This window comes from Aulonocara sp. 'chitande type north' Nkhata Bay, linkage group LG23, assembly GCF_057382095.1.
Source record: "Aulonocara sp. 'chitande type north' Nkhata Bay isolate Kocher_YH1m ecotype deep benthic linkage group LG23, A_spYH_male_GT1.1, whole genome shotgun sequence".
Taxonomy (NCBI): Eukaryota; Metazoa; Chordata; class Actinopteri; order Cichliformes; family Cichlidae; genus Aulonocara; species Aulonocara sp. 'chitande type north' Nkhata Bay.
In genome coordinates this window covers 9,173,243-9,200,470 of record NC_141365.1, presented here as the reverse complement: position 1 = coordinate 9,200,470, position 27,228 = coordinate 9,173,243, and the positions used below count along the sequence as shown (strand labels likewise).

Sequence of the window (27,228 nt, the reverse complement as noted above, 5' to 3'; positions counted from 1 at the left end):
TGACTCTTTGCACCCTAAGGCTTGTTTCAGACTTACCCAAGCAATTAAAAACTGGTCCCAGACATAGTGCAACTCTAAAAAAATACTTAAATTAGAAAATTAACTGTGATAAATTATTCAAGGAGCAAAAACTAATATTTAGTTTTTATTTTGAATGGGACTATGAAGACTATTTGTAAAAATCGTCTCTGTATTCATCAGTTCCCCACCTTGAACATCTCCTTTCCCATCTTCTTTCCTCTCTCCCCATGCTGTGGACTCGAAGATGCTGAAGGGGAAGGAGCTGAAGCACTGGCTCCAGTGCTCGAATGGCTCTCGCCGGCTGGAGTCACAGTCGTGACGGGGGTGAGAGTCTGGAACATGGCGGCGGGCAGGGTGCCCACAGGCTGGGCTGGGAGGTAGGCTGTGGGGGGGAAGGCTCCTGCTGCCATGGCTGCCCACTGCTGCTGGGTGGCAGGGAAGATGTTGGCCTGGCCCCAGATGAGAGGCTGGCCACCTGGCAGCACCTGGGCTACCGGGCCTAGAGGAGATTGGACCCCGAAGGCCAGCGGAGTCTGGGCAGCAAAAGCCTGCTGGGACCAGTGGCCAGGAGGTACTGCTCCCATCGTCACATAACCTGGTTGTGAGTGGATTGAGATAAGTTATTTCATTTTTTTCTGCGCCATTTTAAAAGAGTAAGAAAAGAAGACAAAAGAGAAAGTGATTCGAATATCCACAGTGCATAGCCTGCTTTTCCACACACAAACCTGCACATGCATCACCAGAGAGTGCTGCCCTACTTTTGCCCGCAGCTAATGCAGTGTCTCTTAATGGTCATGGTGAACTATTATAATTACCTCCAGAATGAGGCAGAGTCATTATGAAAAGGTAGAACTCAACACACTCATTAAAATCACTCAGATTCATCAGTAAAAGCTGTTTCGTATTTCACACTCACTAGTCTCCTGGTTCTAGTCTCTGCTTGCTAACTACAGTGGAGAAAGTTGACATTTAACCTTGGCTGCTCTGACACATGCACAGAGAACTGAAAAGAGGAGGCAAGCAGAGGTGATGAGGGGAGTGAATAAAAGAGATACACAGTAGCTCTGTGCACAAAGAAGTCTTCACTACAATCATCGCGGCATGTTTTATTACTTTCCCCCGTCTGACGCAGTTGGCTCAGCCACAAGTAAATCAGCAGCATCTGAGGCCGCGGGATAATAATGCTTTTCATATTCAACACACAACCAATGCCACCTTTTCTCCTCTTTCTCTCGTCTACGTTTCGCTTCTACTCCATCGCTCTATATTTATTTCAGCACAACCCCTTTTCTTCTCTTCTTCAGATGCCCCCTGCATCTGAATCTTCTTAGTCTCCAGTTTGCCTTCATGTCTCTCCTGCTGAGCTTGTTACCCACTGGCTTTTAGAAGCCTTGTATTTAAGCAGAACGTAAACAAGGTCTTACCTGAGGGCACAGACGCAGGATTGAAGGGAGCAAACAGTTCCGTGGGAGGCTGCAAGCCCTGTGAGGGGTCCAGGGTGTTGGCTGGAGAGGCGGGAGTCTGTGCAGGTTGTGGTTGGAGGTCAGGCGGACAACGAAAAGGAGACAACTCAGTGGAGATGCCGGTATTATTTCAAAAGATGTAAATCACAGACTGTGTATGTATAACGGCTACTCACAGATGGAGAGGTGATGTCAGGAGGCGTAGACATGTCTCCAAAAATTTCTAATTGGTTGATATTCTGAGAATTAGAGAAAGCGCATAATAGCAGTCAGGCACAATCGCGGGAATATTAGACTACATGCAATTTCTGAATCGCTCTACATTCCAGTGCAACGTGCATCATACACCGCATGCGACGCGACATTAGCTCGGTATGTTAGAGCTACCTACCTGAGGACTTTGGCAGCAACAGAAGAGGTAAAAGAGGGGTGTGGAGAGATGGGATAATGAGATGAAATGATTGATTATGATGGCATACCTACCAGGAGTTATCACAATCTTTGTCATCTGCTTCAGATAAAGATTCTTTCCATCAGTGGATCTAAAAGCAGACTACCACACCCTCTAGTATCATTATTGTAGCAGCGTCGTCTTTTGGACAAGTCATTAATGTTTCCTTCTTGTGGACGATATGTGGTATGTCCCAGAGGGAATAACTATCGGAGACAGCAGCCTTTGTATTCAATCCGGATTGGTTCTGTACCACTCTGTTTCCTTTCACAGTTTCACATGATCCTTCACTTTAGTATCTGCCTCTTTTTTTGCACATTATTAATATCTTTAGGCTGGTGGCAAGTGAAGGATAGTCTATTTTTAGTTGATAAAGGAATTTAAGCCTTGAACACATGGTCAGAGATTAGCATAAATCATGGATGCAGATAAATTCTTTAGAGATAATGAATGTTCTTAGAATATCTTCCCTTTTGTTCACTCTCCTGGGTCACGCATAGACCACAAAGTTCTTTTTACACGTATCAGAAAATGGATCTGTGAGCATGGTGTTTTACATTATTAGTCTAGAAGGCTTTTTTTTTACTAAGAGGGATAGGAAGTTGTAATATATACTACGGCTGCAGCAGAGTTTAGCAAAGCAGACAAAATGGAATCAACAAGATAAGCCAGATATCCAAGATAGACAAAATAGTGCATTCACAGGCACTGATAAAAGGATTTCCACTCACAGAACACATTTTAAGAGTTTTTCTAACTTTACAATAAATTTCCTCTGGCATTCATCAATGAATCATTCGTCAATGACAGAGCCCGTGCTGATGTTCTTTAATGTGAAACCACATGCACGGGGAAAATGTACTGCAGAGAGTGTTCAAACAGCACAGGAAGTTGAATATTTATAGACCTTCTGTCCAGTTTCCATTCGCTCAATATTCTTTACGTGTGCGGCGGCGGGTTGGTGAGGTCAGGTTGCTGTGATTATCATAGTGTTATGAATGCTTTATTAATGTGCTCGGAGCCGCGATGACCGCTGCTGTCGGCTAACCCTGCTGACCCCCACACCAGTTCTCTGACAGACACTATGACCTTTACGTCTACTCCGCCCTTAAAGGACCTCCGCTCTGAGCTAAGTGAGAGTTTTTCTCTCTATTCCATTGGCTTGTCCTCTTTCACACATGGACACCACGGCGGCATGAATGCATGGGTGCACCCATGCGGCTCTTGACTTTACTCCTGCCTGAACCTGGTTACTATGGCAACAACAAGGTTGCATGTTTTATTCATAAATGACAGAGGTTAAGAGTTGGGGTCACTTATGAGTACAGAAGAACAGAGTTGGAGGTACAGACGAGGATGCGAACACCAAAGATCATCTGAGGACGTGATTAAAGAGTAGTTCACGGCAACTAACGCTCAGGACAGTATGTTCCCTGTTTAGAGCTTTGAACATTGCATTAGTTTGAACTACAAAGTGCATGTTAGTATACTGTAACAACTTACCTGAGTCACCATATCCAGGTCTAAGTCTATCATATGTGACTGCGACTGCTGCTGCTGTTCGGTTTGTTCTTGGTGAAGGGGTTGTTCATGAGAATGATGATGTTGATGATGGTGATGGTGGTGGTGGGGTTTTCTTTTATGTCCATTCTGCAATCACAACCCCAGTGTTAGATGGCAGGTGGGATGAAAATGTTCTCGCACACAAACATGTTAGTTATCTTTCATACACGCTGAGAGAAAGAGGAGGACAGAGGGAGGTGGAATGAGTCTCTTTAAAGAGAGGAACATGATGGATTGCAGGTGTTCTAGTGATGCACACACACACGCACGCACGGACGCGCACACACACACACACACACGCAGTCACAGAACAGTGTTCTTCTTGTCTGACTTAGACCAAGTGAAGATTTAAAGAGGTTTAAAGATCATCCCTACCTTTTGTCTAAACTACAGCACTGAGCTGGGGTTTAAACCCTATTTGTGTTTCTGTAAAGCCTGCTCCCATGCGTCAGGAACCACAGTGTGAGACTGACAAGCAGGCAGACATAGAAAACAGAGCTGGTTTAACTAACATGCTTCATGTGAGAGCACAGTGAGGGAGTACATAATTGGAAAAAGCCCATTTGCCATTAAAAACCTATAGCCGGGGAAAATAAGACATGTGAAAGGGTCATACCAACACACTACTCCCATGTATTTTGCACTCCAATCTGATTGCACAAAACAACTACATTTTGTAGGCTACAGCACAGTGATGGGCTTTGCGGTTCCTTTCACCAACACTGGCACTAAAAAATGACGTCAGATTGGTCTGGCAGAGCTATAGTATTCACTGAATGACAGCAATCGTGAATGTATTATTTTCGTTGCAGGAAAGCATGAGATATGGCCAGCAATAGTTGACAGTGAAAAGAACAATAACAGATTGCTCAATACTAACCATATTAATTTTTATTAAAAATCTAAATTTTAATCCATCTGATGTTTTTTGGATGGGTGGAGCATATTTTAAATCATGCAGGATCTGCTGTGTTCATCACTTAAAGCTCCACTCTGCTGCTGCCTATTTCTCTCCATCTTTCTTCCTTCACTTTCCCAGTCTGACCACCCTCTCTCTCTTTTGCCCTGCCAATTATCCCTCTGCGCCCATTATACACTCTCGCCATCTCTTTACCTGGCCCTTTATCTTTATCAGTACTGCCGCCACCTATCAATTAGCCGTCTCTAGGGAAACAGTAATTACCTGTGCACATGTGTTCTGCATACAATTAACGCATCCCCTTTAATTAACACCACCTTGCTGATCCCCTGCCGTGTGACTGATCACATTGGCACGCACCAAAAAAAAACCCCTGCTGACCTGCCACACGCAAAGCCACACACACACACAACGAAACTCATAACACAACCGGACACACAATGGATAACAATAACTAATTTTTAGAGCTCTTTTTCTCCCTTTCTGTCTCACAGGCCACCACACACACAAACACACACAATGTAATTTATAGAGCCCGACCAATATGTATGCCAGTATCAGTTGTTTGGTGATATATAAATAAAGAAGGCAGAGAAGAAACGCCCATCAACCGTGTTATGAGTGTTGCCATTGGATAGTTTTTCCATCATCTTCCCTGTTGGGAATACTTGTTCCAAATGCCACAAAATCAACAACAAGCTAAATATTTGTGATGATGTCACTGATCATGCTACTGAAGCCAATGCATGAGTGCCAATATCTGCAGTTCTGCAACTTTCAAATTCAGGTTGATACCAAAGTGAGTCAATCTCCTTAAAGTCCAGTGTTAAAATACCCAGTTTTAACACTGGAATAAACACATTCACAGCCTTCTACTTCGGGTTTCTATCACTCATTTCCCCCTTCATAATAACTGCAATTACCTAACAAAAAATATGCCTTTCTGTGTGCTTACCATACAAACAGCACAAAGTCTGCACTTCAGTTTTATTAACGGCAATCTTGTGTTTTACTAATAAGTCACCAAGTAATCACTTGTCCATCTTTTATAAGCAGTCTACAGTCATATTCTATTAAGGTAGTACAGTGTTTGAGTTGGCCATGATGTGTGGTGGAAATACACTGACCTCTGCATGTGAACTCTAAGGTGTTGAGGGCTGCTGTTGATTCAACAGACTCGCTCAGGTCCCAGAGGGTCAAGGGCTCAGTAGATTGGAATCGCTTTATGTGTGCGTGTGTGTGTTTTATTGATTTGCCATCATTTAAGACGGTGACAGATTAAACAAGAGAAGAGACTGCTTTAGACAGGAGGTCACATTTCAGCCGATGAGATCATTTCATCTAGGTGTACTGTGTACATCGATGTCATGTTGCACTGTTGTCTACTGTCAGTCCCTCTGAGAGGACGGTGAATTTCTATTGTCAATAAAATAAATATTGAATCCACTACAAATAACAAACCTGCTGCTGTGTCTGGTCACTCAGCTACCAACATTTCTGCCATAGACAGCAGAATAAGAAGATTACATCCTAATGTCTATGTTTACACATTATTTCAACTTTATTTTAGCAACACTGAAAACCAAGTTGTCACTTCATATAACCATAAAATTTCCCTTAAATTCCTTTCACCATAATAACTCCATATTTACCAAACTGGATCTGTAGATCCACAGGTAGAGCTCTTTTTGTGATTCCACGTACCCATCTGAAAACTAATGAGAGCTGTAAACTCCAAACCTGTGGAACAGCTTACTTCTCTCAATTTGCACCCTTAACTCTGTGGTATCCTTTAAAAAAATCATATTCAGACAGGGTCATGTTTTTGTGTGTGTTACTTGATTCAGATGTGTTCATTTTGACTGTGTTTTTAACACCTTAATGTCTTAAAAAGTGCTATATAAATAAACCTTACTTGGACATCAGGAGCGTGCATATATTTACAATATGATAAGATGGCTAGAGTTTGACTTCTGGTGTCACACTACTGACTGAAGAGCAACATGCTCGAAACATTTAATCCACAGAGAGATCAGCGCAGCAGCACTTTTTAACCCTTTGATGCCCGGATTTTATTTTTAATTTAAATGAAAGTATCTGCAAATTACCCTACAAGTTGTCTGCCACAAAGGAAATTAAAAAAAATTCTCTGGTCCATTTATATTTCTGTGATCTATGCTCACATTCCAACTGACTGGGAAGCACAAAAGACTTGAATCTGGTTTATTTAAGCCACAATGGACTGACTAGCCCAATTGGTTGCACAACAAGAGAGAAATATTGGATTTGTTCACGTTCAGACACCTGCCAACACAAAGGCAATCCAAATAACAGCATGTGTTGTGGGCTGGGTGAGGAGAGAACAGAAATACTATAGTGCCTGTAAGCTTCTTACTAAATCTGGGGATAATATACAGCCAGAAAACTGCGAGACTGATTTCAAGACTACCAAAATTCATAGAGTGAGATCGTCACTGCCAGTAGTGACGTTGAGGAGTCCAGTTTAGCAATCTATTACAGCAGTGGAATACACAAAGAGATTTCAGGCACTGGTGGTGAGCTCTACAAAATAATTAGAGCTAAATGGGAGTGTGTGTTCAAATAATATAAGCTCAAATACTCATAAACCAAAACACACACCAGCAGATCAACAGCTTGATTATTGTGAGTGTGAAGATTTTAGTAGATTAAATCAGGCCGCAATATAACTTCCATCTTTATGGGCAGATAAAGAGCAGCTGAGGTATAGCACAGCCTGACAGTGGTCAAGGTCATCTTTCATTATAACTACCGGCAGTGTGAACAGAGGCTTGCATGTACACACGCAAACAGGAATACAGATTTCCACTGCAAACATTCACTCAAAAGGCACAGACAGGGTGAAAAACTGCTCAACAAAGCTCAAGTATATTTTAAATATATGATGTCATGCACATTTACAGTCAGACGTAATAACATCATTTTTACGAAAATATAACAGTGACAAAATACGTGATCAGTGCAGTCTGGGATAACATCATGCAAGCTTCATGACTGGCCAAACCACAGCCAAGCATGCTTCACTGAGAAAGCTGACATGACACAAACATCCAAACACACACATTATCCCAGTTAACCATAAGGAGCAGGCACCACGGGGCACGAGGAGAACGGCACCAGCCACCATAACTACAGCACAAGCAGTACAATAGCACAGCACACTGCATGAGGCACTGGATCCCAGCAAACCTCTCAGGGGAAAATTAGACATACTGATCACTGTGTGGGAGATATATTAAAAGGAAGTAGAATAAAATGCGAAATTAGAGCTTCCACATGACCGCATGATGGGAGAGCGCTGAAGCAGAAAGGCTTTCCACGTTGAGTAACACGTGGGACAGCTGAGAGGTTTGTCTGAGAGGGGGAGGCAGGCTGAGGGGGGTGGGAGGTCGGGCACGGGCATACACACGGTCACTCACTGGGTGTCGCTTTGGGACGTCATAGACCCCTTCCTTCTGCTGACTGGTGGGAACCTATACAATCGACCAATAGATTCAGAGAACAGCCAAGAGAGCCTGTTACCTCTGGAGTAATTAAGCAATAAAACTTTACACTTCATCACTGTTCCAGCACTGCGACAAACTGGATGCCAACACAAAACCCTGTAACCTGCCTCTCCTGGAATCATATCAATCACTAGTAAAGTGTTTGTGTGTGTGCAGGGATAATCAGAATTAAAATCTTTTGAGTGAGAACTCATTTACTAGGTTAATCAGAAGACTATCAGCCTGTGGCGATGGTCTCTCTCTCTCTCTAATAAAGAATGGATAAGGCAGCTTATCACATCCACAGACATGTAATAACTCACATTGTCACACACATGGAGACATGTAATATTTCTATGTCACACAGTCAGATAGATCTGAGTCTGTGTGTAATGAGAAGAAACAATGAGCAGCGATAGCAAAATGCTGATATGTATGAATCCTGAGATTCCTATGGTTTGATTTCTCCTACAGTGGCACAAGGCTTGAAACAAAGTTTTATTCTTCCCCAGCTGGATGTGCTCTAATCAGAGTGGTAAATGAAAAACAAAAAATAGCACAGAGGAAAAATGTGGATATCTATCTAGCACAGCCTGTCCCATTCTTTCTCCTCCTTTCAATGCCTTGTTTACTTCTTTCACATGTTTATTTCCAGAAGCTGCCATCTTTATTCATACATTAGTTCCTCTGTGGCTGGAGGCTGGCTGAGCCGCACGTTTTTTACGCATGATGTGTGTGTGGGGGTTTGTTTGTACGTGTATTTGTTTGCGTACGATTGTGCACGCGCCAGCGCTCCCTCTATTTCAATCCATTTTATTTAAAGATCAAACGAGAGGCTGGTGATTAATCTTTCTTTCCCCCGCTTTCTTTCATCTTCTTGGGAAAAGAGGGAGGGGAGGCGAGAAAAAGAGGAGGGGTCTTCCTTCCACACACACAACAGGAATAACCTCCACATCCCCTCCACGCGCACCCAACCCTCCCCCTCTTTATCCCTCGGAGGTCTACCCACATCTCTGAGGAGTGCACCCAGAGAAAGCCTCATCTCCCAGGAGTAGCTAGCTTTAGCTATCAGGGCCCTCTGGAGAGTGTTGGCTGGTTGTTTGCCTCAGATTCTTAAAGTCTTTATTTCCTGTATCTACAATTGCTGTTTTCATGTGTAAAAACGGCAATTAATTCTATGAGCAGGCCACAGTATATTTATCCCATTAAAGAGTAATGCAGCTTGTACCGATTGGACAGTAAATAGGTGATTAAATCTCTGTAGCTTAAACGCTTTTAGGAACTCCCTGTCAGCAGATTAACCACAGTAACTGTAGTTTAAAGCTACATAAGACACAAGCAAACAAGATGAGCTTGTGAGTACCTGATAAATGCTCTCTTCTGATTGGTCACGGATGGGCTCGTGTCCCGCCTCAAACACAATGTACTACAACATCAGCAGCACGGGAAAGAGAGGGGGGAAAAAGAAGCAGGAGGGAAATTGGAAGATAAAGAAACTGAGAGAAAACTGCAGAGGTGATTAGTCAAACAGCATTGTCAATAGGTTCTCATTAAAAAGCAGTTGAAGAAGAGATCCCAGTGACACACGGAGGAGGCTTTAAGCAGTAATAAATACCCAGAGCAACTGAGAAAACAAACACATCTCTCAGCTAATCATGCACCCACAGCTACAGACTCACGAACACACAGATATGAGTGCTTCCTACTGTCTCTTTGTATACATCGGCAAACCCCTAAACAGCGTGTGTTGTGCTTATTACGAAGATCTACCCAAACAGGAGCTGTCTCCCCACAGTGCACACACAGAGGAGCAAGCTGACTGGCTAGAAATGCAGCAGGTGACAGCAGCAATGGGATTGGTCAAGAAGTTACCTGGTAGACAGGGTCCTCCAGATCCTCCTCCAGTATTGTCTGCAGATGAGCGGCGGCAGCAGGAAAGAGAGGGAGAGATCAAACGGGGAGGAGAGAGGAGCAGGGGTGAGAAGACAGAAGAGAGGGAAGAGGCGGAGAGTTAAGCCGGTGAAGTAGAGAGAGTAGGCGGAAAGCACAGCGAGACATAGCGGCTTCCCAGCATTCAGATAATCATTTGGCAATCATCAGAGAACGAGCGAGACAGAGAGATAAAGAGAAAATTAAACAGGAGACGTACAGAAGACAGAACAGAGGAAGGTGAATAAGCACAATGGGCAGATGGTACCACTGATGAAACCTGAAAGTGGGTGCTCCGTATGTTACTCTTTGATGTTTTTTTAAGTCTTACCTGACTCATCTGTCAAGAGTCTCTCACATGAACCTCATCATACTTATGGCAGATGATTAAGGAAATTGTTTAAAAGAAAAAAAAATACCAGAGAGTTGAGAAGAGTACCTGGTACACCGCCTGCTCACACTGCTTGTCTTTTTGGGCCTTCTTCTCCTTCTCCTCTCTCTGCTTTATGTCATAGATAAGCTGGAACAAGTCCCGCAGGTCCAGAATCACAGGTTCAGCCTAGGACGAGGACACATTATCCAACCATTAACACAGGCACACACATTAACAGGAGCACAACACCGATCAGAACTCAAGAACTGCATGTTCATTCTCGTTATGTGATGATTAATTTCCCTGCCCAACTTCACGACAGGAGTTTAAGGCCATGATCAGACTGACATGAACAGTGCGGAAAAAGATACCACCTCATTCACTTTAATGATGCAGAGGCCTCAGGCCAAAACATTTAATCTGTCCCATCTCACTGTCACTTTATCACACACCCTGCTTTAAATTCTAACAAGTGCACATTTCTCTTCAACTTTTTTAGTAAATTCTGACTTTTAAGACAAGTAAAGGTGATTCTGATCATTACCCTTGCAAGTTTTTCAGATTTGCATTTGCAATTTGACAAACATGCACAGAGAAGAGGCCTCTTCTGTGTCTCTACTGAGCTTTCTTTTTGAGTTATGAAGCTTTCCGTGAAGATGTGAGTGAGTTTGACATGACCCATTAAGAGACCCTGATCGCTGACTGTGACCCAAATACAGAACAGCTGTTTCTGGAGTAAAAGGTGGAAGAAAGCACATCAGTCAGGAGTGTGACCAAGAGCAGGTTCTGCTTTTTACCTTCACAGGGTTGTGCACTCTGAGGTAATCCTCCAGACTGAGGCTCTACTGTAATGTCTTGAACCATGTGAGGGACAACACTCACCGGAAACACCTGAATTGTGGTGCCAACTAATTAGATGTGGTTCCCCAAGACTTATCAAAGGGCCACCACTTCTAGACACTAGAGGACATCCAGTATGCATTGCAGGAAAACAAGCACAACTGGTTAGAACAGGACCATAGAGTGATTTAACTTAAAAGGAGAAGTCATCTAGGATAAAAATCAGGTTTCTTTGCATTTTACAGACAGAGTCGTGCAACATTTTAAATGCTCCTTGTAGATTTAACTTGTAATTCTGTAGATACATAGTAGAGATAAAAAAAAGAAAAAAGAATAGGCATTAGAAACTGCTGTACGGGATCTGACAAGTTTTCATTCTCAAAGATATATTACACAAAGTGCTCTTCTTTGATTATACTTCAACTTCTACCTACAGAAAGCTGATCCAGCAGAATACACCCTCATAATTTAAATTGCCCAAATAAAATTGTAACAGAAGAAAGACTAATTGTCTAGCTTTTCAGGAATCTTTTCACAGTATAAAAATAAGAAAAAATGTAATTCAATTTTGTTCATCACAACATCAGTCACTAGTGCTGTGGGATACTGCAGATTTTAGTATCGATCCGATACCAAGTAAACCAAGTGCTGATACCAGTACCGATACTTTTAACCTGTAAAGGCAGCTTATGTTCGGGAGACAGTGTGTGATGACTTAAGAGACGGCTCATCACCACTAACTCACTCTGATTTTTACGTTCTATAATACTTAGTTATCACAACAAAACACATCTTCCAACTTCTCTAAAGCGTTTTGGGTCAAATTCTGTTGTTTGACATGTTTCATAGGGTGCATGAGGTGTATTGTTTAATTCCCCCAAAATCTATAATTTAACACAATTCAGTGGGCTACTTACTGAAACAAAGTATCGATCCTATTTGGCTAGTATCGATCCGATACCAATACCAGAGTTGGTATCGACACTATTGATATTTGGATTGTTCCGCCCACCTCTAACAGTCGCCTCAAGGCGCTTTATATTGTAAGGTGGACCCTACAATAATACAACAGAGAAAACCTCAACAATCATATGAACCGCTATGAGCAAGTGCTTTGGCGACAGTGGGAAGGATGCCAAAAATTCTGTGCCACTTTTTTTTCTGTGCCACTTCAAGTAATTAAACACTGACCTTGAGGCGTAAGTGACGTAACTCAGAACACGTAAGTATGTTTAAGACATTGCTGTCTGCACACTTTCATGGAAACGGGCAGGGGGTGAACACAGTCACTGCATGATCTATTGCTTCACGCAGCAAAAATTGTAGCCTTGTGTTACCTTTGTACCTCTTTCCTCGAATGAACAAAAGTGGTGACAACAAACCAGCGAGATGACTCACAACCTATAACTACTGTCACAGCGCAATAACAAAGAGTCTTATAGTACAACGGTCTTTCAAACCTAATCAATTATTGACTGGAGCTATGCGGAGTGCAGCCAGAGTTCATAGACTGAATGTTGTGCAAAATGTAGTTCTATTTTAGTGTTGGCTTTCTGCAAGATATTCTGAGCCGAATAAGGCACATGACATACACACTGGGGTAAACTTCTCTCCCGCTGAGCCAACACTGAAACATACTGTCACTCTTTTAAATTCAGATCCGTTTTACATTTGACAATACGTGCTCTAATCCTCACTTTCTCTTGTGATTTCTCTCCCATTCTTTTTTGCTTTTCCTCGATCAAAACCTCAAGGTATGAAAAGAGAGTGAGCAGAGAAAATCACTGAATTCTAAAAGTGCTAATGCAGAAAACTTTGAGGAGGAGTGGCCTGCTCATAGGACCAGAGAGATGAGATAACCTCAGTTCAGCACAGATGACTAATTCATAGCCTACGGCAAACCTGATAAATGATTCCAACAAAAAGTAACGATAAAGACTTTTACTGCAGACACAGTTCTAATAAAATCTGCCCGGATCAGGATTTTAGAGCAGAAGATGAGTCTCCAATTCTACTAAATATTAATGCAAGAGATTCACTCTCATTGCCCAAATTGAATTCTGCTGTTGGTTGTTAGCGGAATATCTTGAGGATATTCCTGAACGTATTTCTTGGTGAACTGATTTTTGTTAAACCTGTCTTGTCTAAATTCAATTCAATTATTTCTGTTTTATGAAATTCAGAAAATCGTTAAATCTGGAAGTCATGTTGAAAACCTTTAGGAGAATTTACACGAGGAAGCATGTGCATTAGAAAAATGATCAGAAAAATAAAAACGAGGATGTGCAAAAGTGGACTACTTAGAGAAAAAGACTCATGTTGTTAACTTTGTTTAAATAATTTCTATGGGCTCAAAATAAAGGATTTACTGGCTAAATCTGTTACTGTGTCATAAATTATGTAATACATTAAACTACATTTGAACTCTCTGTAGCCTCTCTACAAATTGAAACCTAGGTTTTGAAACAACAAAGCGAGTCATGCTAATTACAGCTGCAACTTTTTTAGAAAAGTTATAACAATGACTGACAATCCTCTATTCACAATTAGAGTCTTGCTATCTTCACTAAAACTGGCTAAATAAAACATGTCTTTCTTGTCCTGAGACTTTGATTTGAGTGGTAAGCCAATTACTTTTGAACGCGACCTTAAATTGGCCTGTTCGGAACATCTTTAAGTCTTAGTCTTCATGACAACAGAGACACTTTGTTAATTCACATCAAAGCAGTTACTTTCCAATTACAGCCTCGGCCATGAGCTCTGTGCCTCCATCCCTCTTATTGTCTGCTCCACAACTAATAGTCTGAGTGTTAGTGATGGCTGGTTCAAATCCTGAAAATGGAAGTAAAACATAATTATGACCTTTCCTCAGGCACACATCAGGCAAAAGGCAGCGTAGCTGACGGATGAGAACTTACCGTTGTGCTTCACTGTTACGCAGGGTAACATTTTCTGAACAACTGTTTTTTAATGGAAATGCGGCTGCTGTATTTGTGAGTGCAGACTGGCGCATATCTGTCTCAGTCAAAGAGCCACGGTTCATGGCCCTAGGAGGATGGATATGCCATTAGGGCTGGTGACACACACTCAAACCCTCATCGACTCACTATGGGAAATCAATATGGCTACAGAGAGAGCCAGCTGAATCCAGACGAAACAAGCCAGGCGCATACAACAACAGCAGCAACAATCATAAAAGGTCTGAAAGAAGTACTCAATATTATATAGAGTATGCCGACGCAGAACCGAAGCTGCGCTGTTCTGAACACACAAAACCTAAAGCTGCAGATCTACTCGGTAAACAGTTTGTTTGATGAACAGCACAAAGCGACATGAGCTGGTATTCAAGGGTCCTTATCTAAATGTCAAGAGGTTCATGTTACTGAGCAAAGAGCCTGATGAATCATAAATTAACCTAAACACAAAGAGAGCTGGGCTACACAACGTCTTTTTGTGTCGTTGGATGAAAAATCCATAAAATACCATATTGTTATTCATGCGGGGTGAGAGGAAACTATACTGAACATCCTCTGGGCTCTGTTTTCAGTTTTAGAAAATCTAAATCATGACCAACAGTTCAGAAGCGCCAAAGACTTCAAGCTATAACAGTGGAGTAGGACTGTAACATCAGCACTGGCCAGCATCACTTATTTACTATGTTTAGATTAGTGCCGTCAGCGTTAATCTCATTAAGATGACATTAACGCCATAACTGCATTAACGCGGAAAATCTCTATTAGCGAGTTAGTGCTGATCGCCCCGTGCGTGGGGCTGCAAGGCATCAATGCATTAGCGCGGTTAGCTCGTTAACGCGTTAGCGCTGTCCAGCCCCATTCACGTCATTTTAACGAGAGTAACGCTGACAGCACTAGTTTAGATATTTCCAAATGTAAATGTCGGAAGAGCTCAGAAAATGGTGAAGGTGAAAGGTGGGGGTTTGGGGTCATTTTCCGCTTATTGGACTGAATGTACATAAATACTAACCGACTGCGCGGTTTTGATAGCCACAAAGCGGTGGTTCCCTTCTTTTCCGCAGACATAGCCAAAGGCTCGGTGGTCCGTGATGTCCTTGGCAATGTAAGAGATCTCATGGACAGCATGGTGGTGTTGGAGGACCTGTAGCAGGGAATGACATAATGATACAGATGAGCTTTAAATTGTAAAGATGCAAACAAAAAGCCCTGTATTTACATATATATATATATATGTTTTAAAAACACATAAGAAGCAAACTGACTCTACGTCTTTATAAAAAGCAAGTTTATTTATTCTTTGTTAAAAATTTAACTGTCTGCTCCAAACCAGTAACTGAAAGTTAGGATGCACTCATCTATACTTCCAAACCATGTGGGAAGCATAATCATCTCATGTAAACCCCCTTAAGTATATACTCACAAAAACACACAGTCACACGGAGACCTTGTATCCTACATTAAATTGTTTCTAGCTCCCCTGCCCTCTCTAGTTTAGTCTGGGTGGGGAGTGCCAAGCTGGCATTGCCTGTGCCCCGTGGCAGATGGCACTGTTTTTCCCGAGGACAGAGGGGGGGATCAGTGACAATCACAGCTCGGCAAGCTGTCGACTTGATCACTTCATCTGTGCCCTCACTCACAACACGCACAAACACAAACACACGCTCACAATTCACAGCATAATATGCAATAGCCCCTCTGTTAGTCACACTAAATGTCTGCTTTGTTGTTATTGTCTATGCCAGATGCATGCTGGGAGCAGAGACACAGAGTCAACATAATAACCCAGTAGCCCTTGAGTGCATGCTAGGGGTTGGAGCCTTATACATCAGAGGCTAAACACACACATCTGCTCTCTCTGAAGCTACTCCAGAAGTGCGACATGGCAGAGTAGAGTGACACTAGTATAACACGGGACCTATGACACACAAACACACACAGAGAGACACCAACCACCTCAGCAGAAACAGATAATCATTCTGTGAGTCATGTCTTCTAAATTTAATAATTGGAGTAATGATTGTTATTATCACCTCTGATTGACCTGAAATTGGCAGCTAAGGATGTACATGTACACACACACACACACACACACACACACACACACACACACACACACACACACACACACACACAGCTCATTTGCAGAGGTTATTGAATTATCTCTGGGTGGGTGGTGCGGTGACAAAGAGGGACTCTGATTCAAAGAGAGCAGAGAATTAAATGACTGCATAAATTCAATTGCTTCACTTTGTCTTGGTAGCAAGTAGAGCTTAGACAGTAGAAAAATACATATAATCAATACCAGCTTTTTTAATAAAAAGCTGAAAACGTTCACAGAAGCTTTGGTCTAGTTAACGTCACTTTTTTAGCATTAAAAACATATTACTGACCTCCCTTTCTGGTTTTAGGTTCTCTGTGTGCTTGACATCTAAGACAAGTACAAAGGTGAAAGTGCCACCTTTCAGAAGAAAATTTAGTGCAATGGGAAGACGGCTTCCTCCCACCGTCCAAATGGACGGATGGGAAGATTCAATAAGTTATGATAAAGTAGCGGACCTCGGTTCTATCTGACATATCTGCCAAACTCTAATTAGAGTAGAAAAATAAAATCAAAACTCTACTCACAAAGGTAAAACAAGTTAAGATGCTGGTCGTGGAAGGAAATGACAAATTGAACTTTACACATATAATTTCAAATTTTGTCAAAACACCACTGAAGCTCCAAAACTAATGATGGAAATATTCAACACTTGATTTCACTTCATGAGACATTTATGCCAACAAGACTGTTACTAGCATTTTTATGGTGGTTTGAATGTTTTTGTAGTGTCATGCTAGAGAAAAGGGTAGAAAAAACAATGTGACAATGCTGCTTAAAAGCATTGTTTTCTTATCACAGGTAGTCGTGGATTACTTTGTCCAATCTGCCTGACTCTGCATGGATAAGCTGGATGTGTGTTGCCATAACTGTCCTCTGGTGGATAAATTACATAACGTGTGTTTCTCCCATTTCTTTAATTTTTCATTTTCATTTAACAGCTTATATACTGGCTGATGTCATCTAATGTTTTGAACATGGCCTGCTTTAGTTGGATATAGATGCTCAAACACTGCGTAAAAACAGGTGGATTCAAAGAGTTGACACTGGGTCTGAGGTCTGCTTTTCTCGCTGTTGATGTGCTGTACCAGTCTCACAATCTTTCACACACAGCGTCGGTGTCTCTGAGGGACTGTGGACAGCATGCCCTTCAGCAGTTGCTGGCCACTGAACCAAGATATTCCTTGTTATTCTGGGAGTGAAGAGGGGAAACAGCAGGATACTGTCTCTCTAATATCTCCGATCGTCACATCTCTCTCTCCTGGAGGGGAGACATCATCAAAGGGCCTGTGGAGGCCATCCAGCCTTAAGCCAGTAGGAACAACATGATGGGAGATTAGCAGTTAAACTTAAAGATTTAATTAGCTTTTTTTTTATCAGATTCAAATCAGGTCTGGTTATTTAACCCAGGTTTCTTTATTTCTTGCTTTAATTCTGTAATATACGTGTGTGAAACAATATTTGAACTGAATTAAACATGGAAATAACTCCATTAGCTTGTCTTTTTTTTTTTTTTTTTTGGCCTGTCCCGTTTGGCTCTTTTGCCATCAGAATTGTTGTCTAAAGGCAAAGAAAGATGCCCAACGGATTTACTTTACCAAACTGACCATCCCAGCCTTGCCGTAATGGTCCATTTGATTCACCTTTTATTGTTTATTTTATTTTCACTTAATGAATACGGGACAGACTTGACTGGGGGAAAGAAGGGGAGAAAGAAAGAGGGAAAGAGAAACAGCTGAGAAGAGGGACGGGGGAGAAGGGCAAAAGACAAAAACCAACAGAACGGGCAGAGAAAAAAAAATGCATATATCAATCACCTGGATCACCTGCTGAGAAAGAAAAAAGAAAGCAAGCAGAAGAGAACAAGAGTAATAGAATAAACAACATCACAATGATATATGGGAATATGACAGTAAATACTAAATGTTAAACATTATTGTGCAGCACATAAGATCAACAGAACACAGTGTGCTTTGAGGTAGGAGCCAAAAAGGGTGTAGTTTGTGGGTGTGATCACCCGTGTGTACACCTGTGAGCATGGACGCGCTTGTTTTTTGTTTTTTTAAAAGGTTCCTTCATGTAATAATCTGCTAGAGGGTGTGGGGGGGCCACAGCCCCGTCCTCCAGGGCGTGAAGCAGGTGTGGAGGAGATCAAAACTCCAGACATCCAGAGGCCCCCAGAACACAAGAGACCAAGGAAGACCAACAGAGGGGCAGCTGCGCCACTGTCCCAGAAAGAGCTGAGGAGAGTCCCAGATGAGGGCTCACTCAGCAGCCGCGGAGCAGAAGCCAGGGGGAGTTGCAGTGACACGCCCGTGAGCTCCGCCGGCAGCCAGCTGCGCCTGAGTGACCGAGCCCCAGGCCGAGAGGCCGGGGGCACCCCACCTCCGAAGTGGCCCGAGCGAGCCCCAGGCTCCAGGCCCCGATAAGCGGCCACCAAGGAGTGAGCCGGTGTGTACCTGGACGCCCATCCCCGGACACAAAGAACCACCAACGCACCGATGTCTGAGGGGGTCCGCCACTGGCAGGGGAAGTGGTGGTAGGGGGAGATAGGCCTCCAAACCTTGGAGGGCCTGAGATGTCCCCAGAGAGGTGGCGCCTGACACCCAACCTGACATATAGACACAGACATACAGGCACACACAGATACAAACATCCATTCCCACCCTCATGCTCTCATATGCACTTACTCCACACTCAACCAACGTGGAGACAGACATAAAGAGACGTTGTACACACGATCACACTCCCCAAGCGTACTCTACAAACCGGGTCTAGGTGCCCCCGCCCCTGGAGGGGGGAACTGCACCCAGACCCAGGTGGTGTTTCCCTTTTCCCTGCGGTGGGGGGAGGCAGACCGCCCCGACTCCGCAGCAGCAGGAAGGCTCCACACTCCAGACCGCAGTCGGACGGCCAACTCCTCCTCCTAGTCCTAGCCCCCCTGCTCCAGCAGGTCGCAGAGAACGGGGGTGAGAGAAGACTCCGAACCTCCCTCCACCCGCTCATTGTAATGTTGATGCATGTGTGTTCTAAGGTGCATTTAAAACCCAGGAGGGCATGGAGCTACCTGCCAGAGAGCAGCAGGTAAGCGCATGGTCCCTCCTGCTAGCCCTCAATGTCTACGTGTATTTAAAATTGAGAGGTGGGCAACGATGCCAGGGGTGGGGTGTACACCCTGATGGTACTTTGGACTCCGTGTATCGTGCCCACCCCCAAGATCCTATATGTATGTGTAATGAGAGTGTGAGTAATGTGAATGTCTAAGTTGTGGGATAAAATTGAGGCAGAGGCAGCTAGAAGGGGACGGGGGGGGGGGGGACGGGTAGCCTCCTCTGCACCCTGGTGACATACCCCTACTCCAAGGCCCTGCATGTGTGGGTGGTTGTGGTGGAGCGGGAAGAGGGAGGCAGCTGGAGATGGGGAGGGAAGGAAGGGAGGGGCAAGTGACCCCTCCCTGGGGCCAGCTCCCCCGCTGACCCCAGTAGGCACCCCCATACTCCGCGACCCGCCAGGGAAAGGGGGCCCAGGCCCATCCAGACCGGGCCCAGTGCAGCAGCGCCGCCCCGCCCCACAGAGCCCGGGACAGTCCACCCAACCCCACCACAGAGAAAACTGCACCCACCCCACCATCCACTCATCTTCCAGACTACATAAGACAATAAACACCCAGGCTGAGATCTTCCTCCACCTCTCCTGTATCTCCCCCTCCTGCAGAGGGAGCTCCTGAGGAGAGGAAAGCTCCTGCAAGATGTGACAATCTCCCCCACCAGTTGAAGAGCCCCCCAGGTGGCTCGACACACCGGCGGCACCCTGCTCCAGGGCTGGGCCCCCATGCACCCACCCGCCCACAACCCCGGCAACACACCAACCAGGACCCAAGCCCCCGAGGCCCGGTCCGGGTCCCAGCCCAGAGACGGAGCGCCCCCAGAACCTCACGCCCATCCCGGACCCACCCAGGGGCAGCCAGGCTACCAGGTCAGTAACCCACGTCCGTCAGCACAGACCCTCCCCTAGCCCCGCTGCACGCAGCCGCGAGGAAACAGTCACCGGAGAGCCAACAGAGCCCTTAACCGGACATGACCGCTACCCCGGGTTGAGCCCCCCAAGGAAGATGCCTCCGGGGAACCCCCCGACGCCCTAAGCCTGTCCCTACCCCCACACCAATCACAACAGTGAAGGCGGGACCAAACTATGACCCCCCACCCCCACTAGGTGATGGAGCTGATCAAAGGAGCCCAGAGCAATTGATCTGATGTGGTGGCAGAGGCTGTATCAAGACTAATGTAATCTAATAGATAATTTCTATATTGGTTAGAATTAAGATTATTTTTATTTTTCCAGTTCATGAGGACTGTTTTCTTGGCTATGCATAGGGCAGTGAAAACCATATGGGCGATATTCTTTTCTGAAGTGACATTATCTAAGCTGCCCAACAAACACACTAAGGGGGAAGTTGGAATGTTACATTTCAGACACTTCGATAAGTCTTCACATATCTCGCGCCAAAACTTCTGAACTGGTGGACAGAACCAAAGAGCGTGGATATAATTGTCCGGTGAATTGGTTTGGCAGTGTGAGCAGTTGTTGGTAGACGTAAAGCCCATCTTGAACATCCGATGACCTGTATAGTGCACTCTATGTAATATTTTGTATTGAATTAATTGAAGACTGGGATTTCTAATTAGATGAAAGGTTTTTAAGCAAATCTGAGACCAGAAGTTTAGGAGTTTAGCTTGTCTATATAGAATAAAGTAGCACACTTTTTACTTTTTGAGCGTATTTTTTGTGAAAGGCCATTATTTTTCCTTTGTTAGACATTAATCACGGTGAGCTGACTTAGGTTAGCATGGTCTGAGAAGCATGCATGCTGGGTTAACTGGTTAGTCTTGTGTGTGGATCTTTGCATGTGAGTGATTGTCTGTCTCTCTATGCTAGCCCTGTGATGGACAGGAGTTCTACATTTCACCCTGTAACAGCTTGGGATAGACTTCAGCTATTCCACAACCACCAAGTTGGACAAGTAAATAAATTGAATGCATATAAATCGTGTAACTTTTATTTATGTATTATTTTGTAAATTCAAGTACATTCTGAAGATCTGGCGCCATGTTATCTGGCCGTAGCCATGCACCTGCACTACTCTGTTCATAATAGAATAAAGGCTGAAGCTACAGCAGGAGATTGAAATGATCAGAGCACTTGTGGCCTCTCTGTAGGTGTGTTTAAAAAGTGCTGGCGGCTAATATTAATAAACCAGAGCACAGGGTGTAGCAAACTTTCATTCGCAATCACTGGTTTAAGGTCACTACATCAGAAAACTGTATGAATATAGAATCAAAGAAAGAAGCATGATACTAATTTTAATACTATATACGCACAGTTCATCATGCATTGGCTGAAAATAATGGATAATGTAAGTGAAATTAAAAGGACACAATACTGAGGTGTTTTTTTCCTCAACTAAAGGCACTAAAGATGTGACTATAACCATATTTTATGAAACAGATTTTGAACTACTGTGGCCAAGCTGGGCATAAAAGTAAAACTAATTAGGTCAAAGTATTACTTCCCTGTTAACTCTGACTATATGTCAAAGTAAAACTAATTAGGTTAAGATATGCTCTGACAGACATAACCCCTCTAATATGCTAAAATCAGGCAAGCTATGAATTAACACTGGTGTGTGATTTGTGATGTGTACCCACCCCTGGCCAGTGTCAATCAGATCACATATAATCCTTAATGTGTGTAAGGATTTCCCTTTTTTCTAATCTTTTCCTAAAGTACTTTTTAAGATTAAAGCATAAACCTACATGTCTTTTTCTATTTTTTGCATTTGATTAAAAAATAAAAAGCAGCGTCCTGTGCCCACCTCTACACTGTAGATCAAGAGAGTCCACTGTTTTAAATAAAAAGAGTTTCCGTCAGATGAAAAATAATTGCATACTTGGAATTTCAGAAATTTTGATTATCACTGGTGGTTTATATTTCTTTTAAATATTTGTTTTTAATCAGCTACATTTATTATGGGAACTTCATATTAAACATTAAATTGATTTAAAAAGCACATCTGCAGTGATTCTTTAAAGTTTTGGAAAAGCATCTGAACATCAAACATAAAATAAATGTATTTAAATTTTAATTGTAGAAGGAAAAGAGGGATGATGATGATATAACAAATGTGATTTTCTGTCTGAATGCTTGTTTTGAATAGATTCATTGTGACATTTATAAATAGGAGCCCACTCGTAGAATATATTATTATGTAAATGTAGTATATGTTTAGCACAAATGTAGGGTATTTGTGCCAAACACAAAGACAAATCAGTACAGAAGGATGGTGGATACGTGATATAGCTGGTGGCATATCAATGACAGCTTAGAGCACGAGTCCAGTTTATTTTCAACCCGGCTTAGTTTCCATTGTGGCTCCTGCTGAGTCTCCTGCTAACTTTGCATTTGTGTACAACGAATGCATGAGTGAGGATAACATGCACTCTTGTTTGGCCTCATTCTTAATGGTGAATTAGTTTGTAGTTACGTTGTGACCACCTGGCTTCTCTCCAACAAGAAGTCAAGGACCATTTACGCAGACAATGTTCAACTTCCACGTGAAAGAGTCTGGATGTGAAAAGGCTGAGTTGTGTTTGACAAACAGATGCCAGAGCTGTTGGAAAATAGAGTTCAGGGACACAGAAATTGCTTTATCAGACCTGTTCGCTCTTTAACCACACTGACAAGGTTTTAAGGCAACAGTGGGGAAAGATGGTTGCATACCATGTTTAAAGATGTTCGTGATAAACATCAGAGCAACAGATCTGTTTGATTTCTTAGGCACAGTCTGACCTAAAACTTGATCTAACCCTCTGCCTTCCAATGTAAAATGGGCCAAGTTCGAATTCCAATTGGTGCTCACAACCTTCCTGGTGTTTTGCCAGTGGAGCAGTTTTCTTACCGCATGCTTAAAAATGATCGAATACCAGCTTAAGTTTGGTAACATTACAAGGCTATAGGTCTATTTTCGTATTAAAACCTAAAAAGAATTTGTCACACATCAGTCAGCACATGTTCATAGATAGTTGGGATTTAATACAAATTTTGATGTCAAAAATCACATTCCTGTATCCCCTGTTTGCCACCTTTTCTCATCCTTAGTGTAAAACGATTAATGATGAAACTTGTTCATTGAAAACAAGCACTGCTTAATTCACAGCCACCCCCCCCCCAAGGCTCATCCTATGGCCTTCTCTAATTTCAGCCTCTTTCATTCCTCTAGCCCCACAGACCAAATAATACTATAAATTGGGTAGGTCCATTCAGTGACAATATATCTGATAAGACCCAAATGAAATTTATTGAATTGTCTGGACGCCAGTTGTTTGTAGTCTTTTCTACTGGCAGAAAAGTTGATCTTTCTGATTTCACTCTCTGAGGAGCAGCGAGCAAACTAACCATTTCAGCAATTCACTCATGCTAGTTTTTCATCTGCCTTGGTATTGTCTCCTTTCTGAGACTTGGCCAGAGGGGTTGAAGAGGGTAGTAATGCACAAGTGTCTCTATGTATATGCACATGTGTGTGTTTTAAGAGAGAGGCTGACAGGAAGAGAGGCATGCTGGCCTGCCCTCTGTTAGATTAATGTCTCCCCTCTTATTCTCCTCCATCTCAAGCACCACCTCCCTCCATCCTGCACGACCTTCCCTACTCCAAGAGAGAGGCCATCCATCCATTCGTTCACCCATACATCCATCCGCCCATCTGGCTGACTGATGCACAGGAGGGGAATGAGACTGTCAAGATCCCTGAACCTCAGCAGAGTCATTCTCTCTTTCTTCCCGTCTCCCTCTCTCCCTCCCTCCTTTGCCATTAGGAGTGGTTGAAGGGCTGATAGTAAGGACAGCATATCTCTATAGTTAATATTAATGTGCAGAGACAGAGGACAAGGTCTCCCTGTAGAAAGCTTTACTTTGACATATGCTTACTGATTCTCCACCTATCCCTCTAACTCTGTTTCAGTCTGCTTCTGCTCCTCAATCACGCGCTTCCTCTATTTATCTTTTTCACATCCTTTTTTCCCCTCCTCCTTCCCCTTGGACTTTTCTTGCTTCTTCTCCTCCCAACTCTAGCTCTCTACTTCTGCATCTATCACTCACTTTTCTATTTAGCTCTTGTTATCCTTCAGTGTCTAAATTTTGAGCCATCAAGAAGAGAAATACGATAAGGATTATGAGTGTTATAAGAAGAGGTACAAAGGATTGAATGTGCTTGTATTCAACATGGCTGCCACGTGGGTGGTCGTTGTTTACTGAGTCTTGCCTGTCTAATACAAGGTACTTTTGAATCACTGCTGGGTACACACACATACAGTGTCAGCTCATTCCGGCTCCCGACAAAGTGTAAATCTTAGGCTTACCGTGTCACCCACTAAAGCTCGGTATGGAGCGGCGAGCTTTATATTCTATCTAAACCAGTCTACATTCACAATCAGACACACTCAGAGCCAGACAGTGAAACAGACAGCTCACGCTGCATATGTACACATCAAAAAACAGTTGCTGTATTATGTTTAAAAAATAAGCCTGGTTTTCTGGAGCTGCCAAGATGAATATAAAAACAAACATATGGAAAGAATTGCTGCAGCACAACTCAGCCAAACACCTCAAAATAACAACATTAATTCGTTGGGACAGATTTTTACACGCTTATAGAATTTAACTCTTTTCCCACATAAAGGCAATATTTGATGACTTCCTCTGGACCCCTAACGAAAACATAAACAAATATCAAAAAGGATTTGGTTTGACAACCACTGCAATATTTTCCCTGTTTTTCCAAGGGCAGACACCACCCTCATTAACTTCTGATGCAATATGAGAGAAACTTCTTTAAGGGTTACTCCTAGTAGGCTTTCAAGGGGTAAAGAGTTAACAGGGAAGTAATTCTACATTATTAGACACAGAAAACAGGGGGAAAAGGCCACTTTAGTCACCAGAGGACCCACATTCTTGGAAAGGTAGATATTATAGTTCTTGATTAAGGATACAATGACAGGTACCACAGGTTTGAGCCTAAATAACACCAATCAAATAATCCTAAACAAGCCTGGTCATTTTCCCTGATTTACAATCATATTTACTCTGCAATGGCATTTAAAGAACCCTGTGTAGGTTATAGGCATTACTATTACCATAGATGGAATATGGTAGTCATAATTATAATAACCTGCAACTATGTTTTTGTATGCACTTCCAAGGAATCCGTTATGTGCAACGGCCTTGTTTCTACAGTAGGAGTAGTAGATTTGAGCTGGGAAGCAAGAGGAAGGAAGGTCCATTAAATTTGTTCCAATGCAAACCTCCACTAGAAGCCACTAAATCCTACACACTGGCCTTTCTATAACTACATTAATCTTCTTCTCTACTTGCGTCTGCTTCAAATTTATCTACGGGTTGCTGGTACTTGCCAGTAAATTCAATATTACACTTCTTGTTTTATTGCTTTTTTGCATGGATTTAAGTAAGTCTTAGATCTTATCAGCCACTGGGAAAAACGCCTAGCAAATTAAGTGATAGAGGGAGAGTCAGGGTCAGTTAACAGACAGTAAACAGAGCTAAAAAATGAACCAGGGGATTGACTGAAAACAGTCGATGAAGTCTGGACAGATCATATCGGTTAACCAAAGAAGAAGCCATGTAAGATGGAAAATGCCTAATCCTGGGGCATAATATAAAACCAGTGTAGTTGCTGTTTGCACACAGGAAGACAATGGGACGGCCATGTTCTCTCATCTACTGAGGCCTTGTTCTCAGGGTTTCAATTAGGGCCTCCTGATTTCCCCAGGGGCCCCTCCCTCTTATGGAGATGCCTCATTAATAGATGAAACACAAGTGCACGGACACACAAACACACACACAAACACAGACCCACAAGTAAAGAGAATCAAATTTGCTTCAGAACTTACCCCTGACTTCTCATCAAAGATTTTGATCCCTCCAAAGGAAACGGTCAGGAACACCTTCTGTTTGTGTTCTCCTTTAGACCGTGCTGCTGCAGCTATTCCCTGAGGATGCACACACACAGAAACACAATCCATACAACCATGTCAGAAGCAGTATAGAAATGTACATGCAGTTGCCAACAACTGTCAATAAAGGTAATAACTATGTGTTTGAAAAATCAGCAATGAGTTTCATATACTGGCATCAATTTATAATCTTTAAATTATTTGTGGCAGGTTTCTCATTTATTCTCATCCAACAAACAACACTTTACTATATTGTGTACCAGGGCACCATGCATTCTTTCTACAAAACAACTAGGGATGATGTGAAAGGAGATCGATATCAATTACTAGTTTATTGAGAATGTCAGAAATGTTATGATAGTTTTTATTTAATAATAAAAAGTTGCTTTGCTTAAAAATAGCTTGCTGCTGAATGGAACAACTTAATTTATATAACTTGTTTAAAAGCTTTGGGAACGTGCTTTTAACACAGTACAACTGCTACGATGCACTCAGCATACAGTCAAACGACATACTGATTATTTATAGCTGTAAGTATATGTAAAGGTTTAAGTTTCTCTCCATTTTCACCTCGTCACCATTTGCATAGGCGAGTCACAAAAAGAAGACAGGAGAGAAGCAGGATCACAAAAACGACAGATTCCGAATAGAAAAGGGAGGAGCAGTATGAAAGAAAAGGTGGAGAGATCAGAGAAAAGGAGTTGATGGATTTTCTGTCTGAATAAATGAGGAGGAGGGAAGCTGTTTGATCAATGAGCTGTCGGTCCTCTTCTCACCCTTACGGGTCTCCGCTGGATAGAGTTTTCACTACACGTAAACAAAGCGTAAATGTAATTTTCTCAATTCAAATATCTCCTGCAATATGATTTAAAGGGAAATTAATAATGAATGAGGCACTCTTCACTCCGACAGCGTTTTCAAACTCTTTCAGCATACATTTGTAGAGACAAGATGCAAAATCTAGGTTTTGTTTAAAGATGCGACTTCTTGGGGAAAAATTTCAACATTTTTTATGTAACAGAATTTCAAAGCCTGTTTTTCATAATTCTG

General features: G+C 42.7%; 1 protein-coding gene across 11 annotated transcripts in view; it reads right to left on the bottom strand.

The window, feature by feature from the left end:
• Positions 1–27,228, bottom strand: part of dab1a (DAB adaptor protein 1a) — a 227,898-nt gene that overhangs the window by 7,319 nt on the left and 193,351 nt on the right. For 6 of the 11 annotated variants that reach the window (XM_086281773.1, XM_086281771.1, XM_086281777.1 and 3 more), the window contains 10 exons: positions 26,116–26,214; positions 15,068–15,199; positions 10,310–10,429; positions 9,814–9,852; positions 9,305–9,367; positions 7,876–7,929; positions 3,439–3,585; positions 1,661–1,723; positions 1,446–1,542; positions 210–616 (listed from right to left, as the gene is read on the bottom strand). In XM_086281773.1, the coding sequence (XP_086137899.1) occupies positions 210–616; positions 1,446–1,542; positions 1,661–1,723; positions 3,439–3,585; positions 7,876–7,929; positions 9,305–9,367; positions 9,814–9,852; positions 10,310–10,429; positions 15,068–15,199; positions 26,116–26,214 (1,221 nt within the window). The remainder of the gene's footprint in view (positions 1–209; positions 617–1,445; positions 1,543–1,660; positions 1,724–3,438; positions 3,586–7,875; positions 7,930–9,304; positions 9,368–9,813; positions 9,853–10,309; positions 10,430–15,067; positions 15,200–26,115; positions 26,215–27,228) is intronic. The other 5 variants (XM_086281779.1, XM_086281778.1, XM_086281780.1 and 2 more) reach the window with 5 other exon arrangements.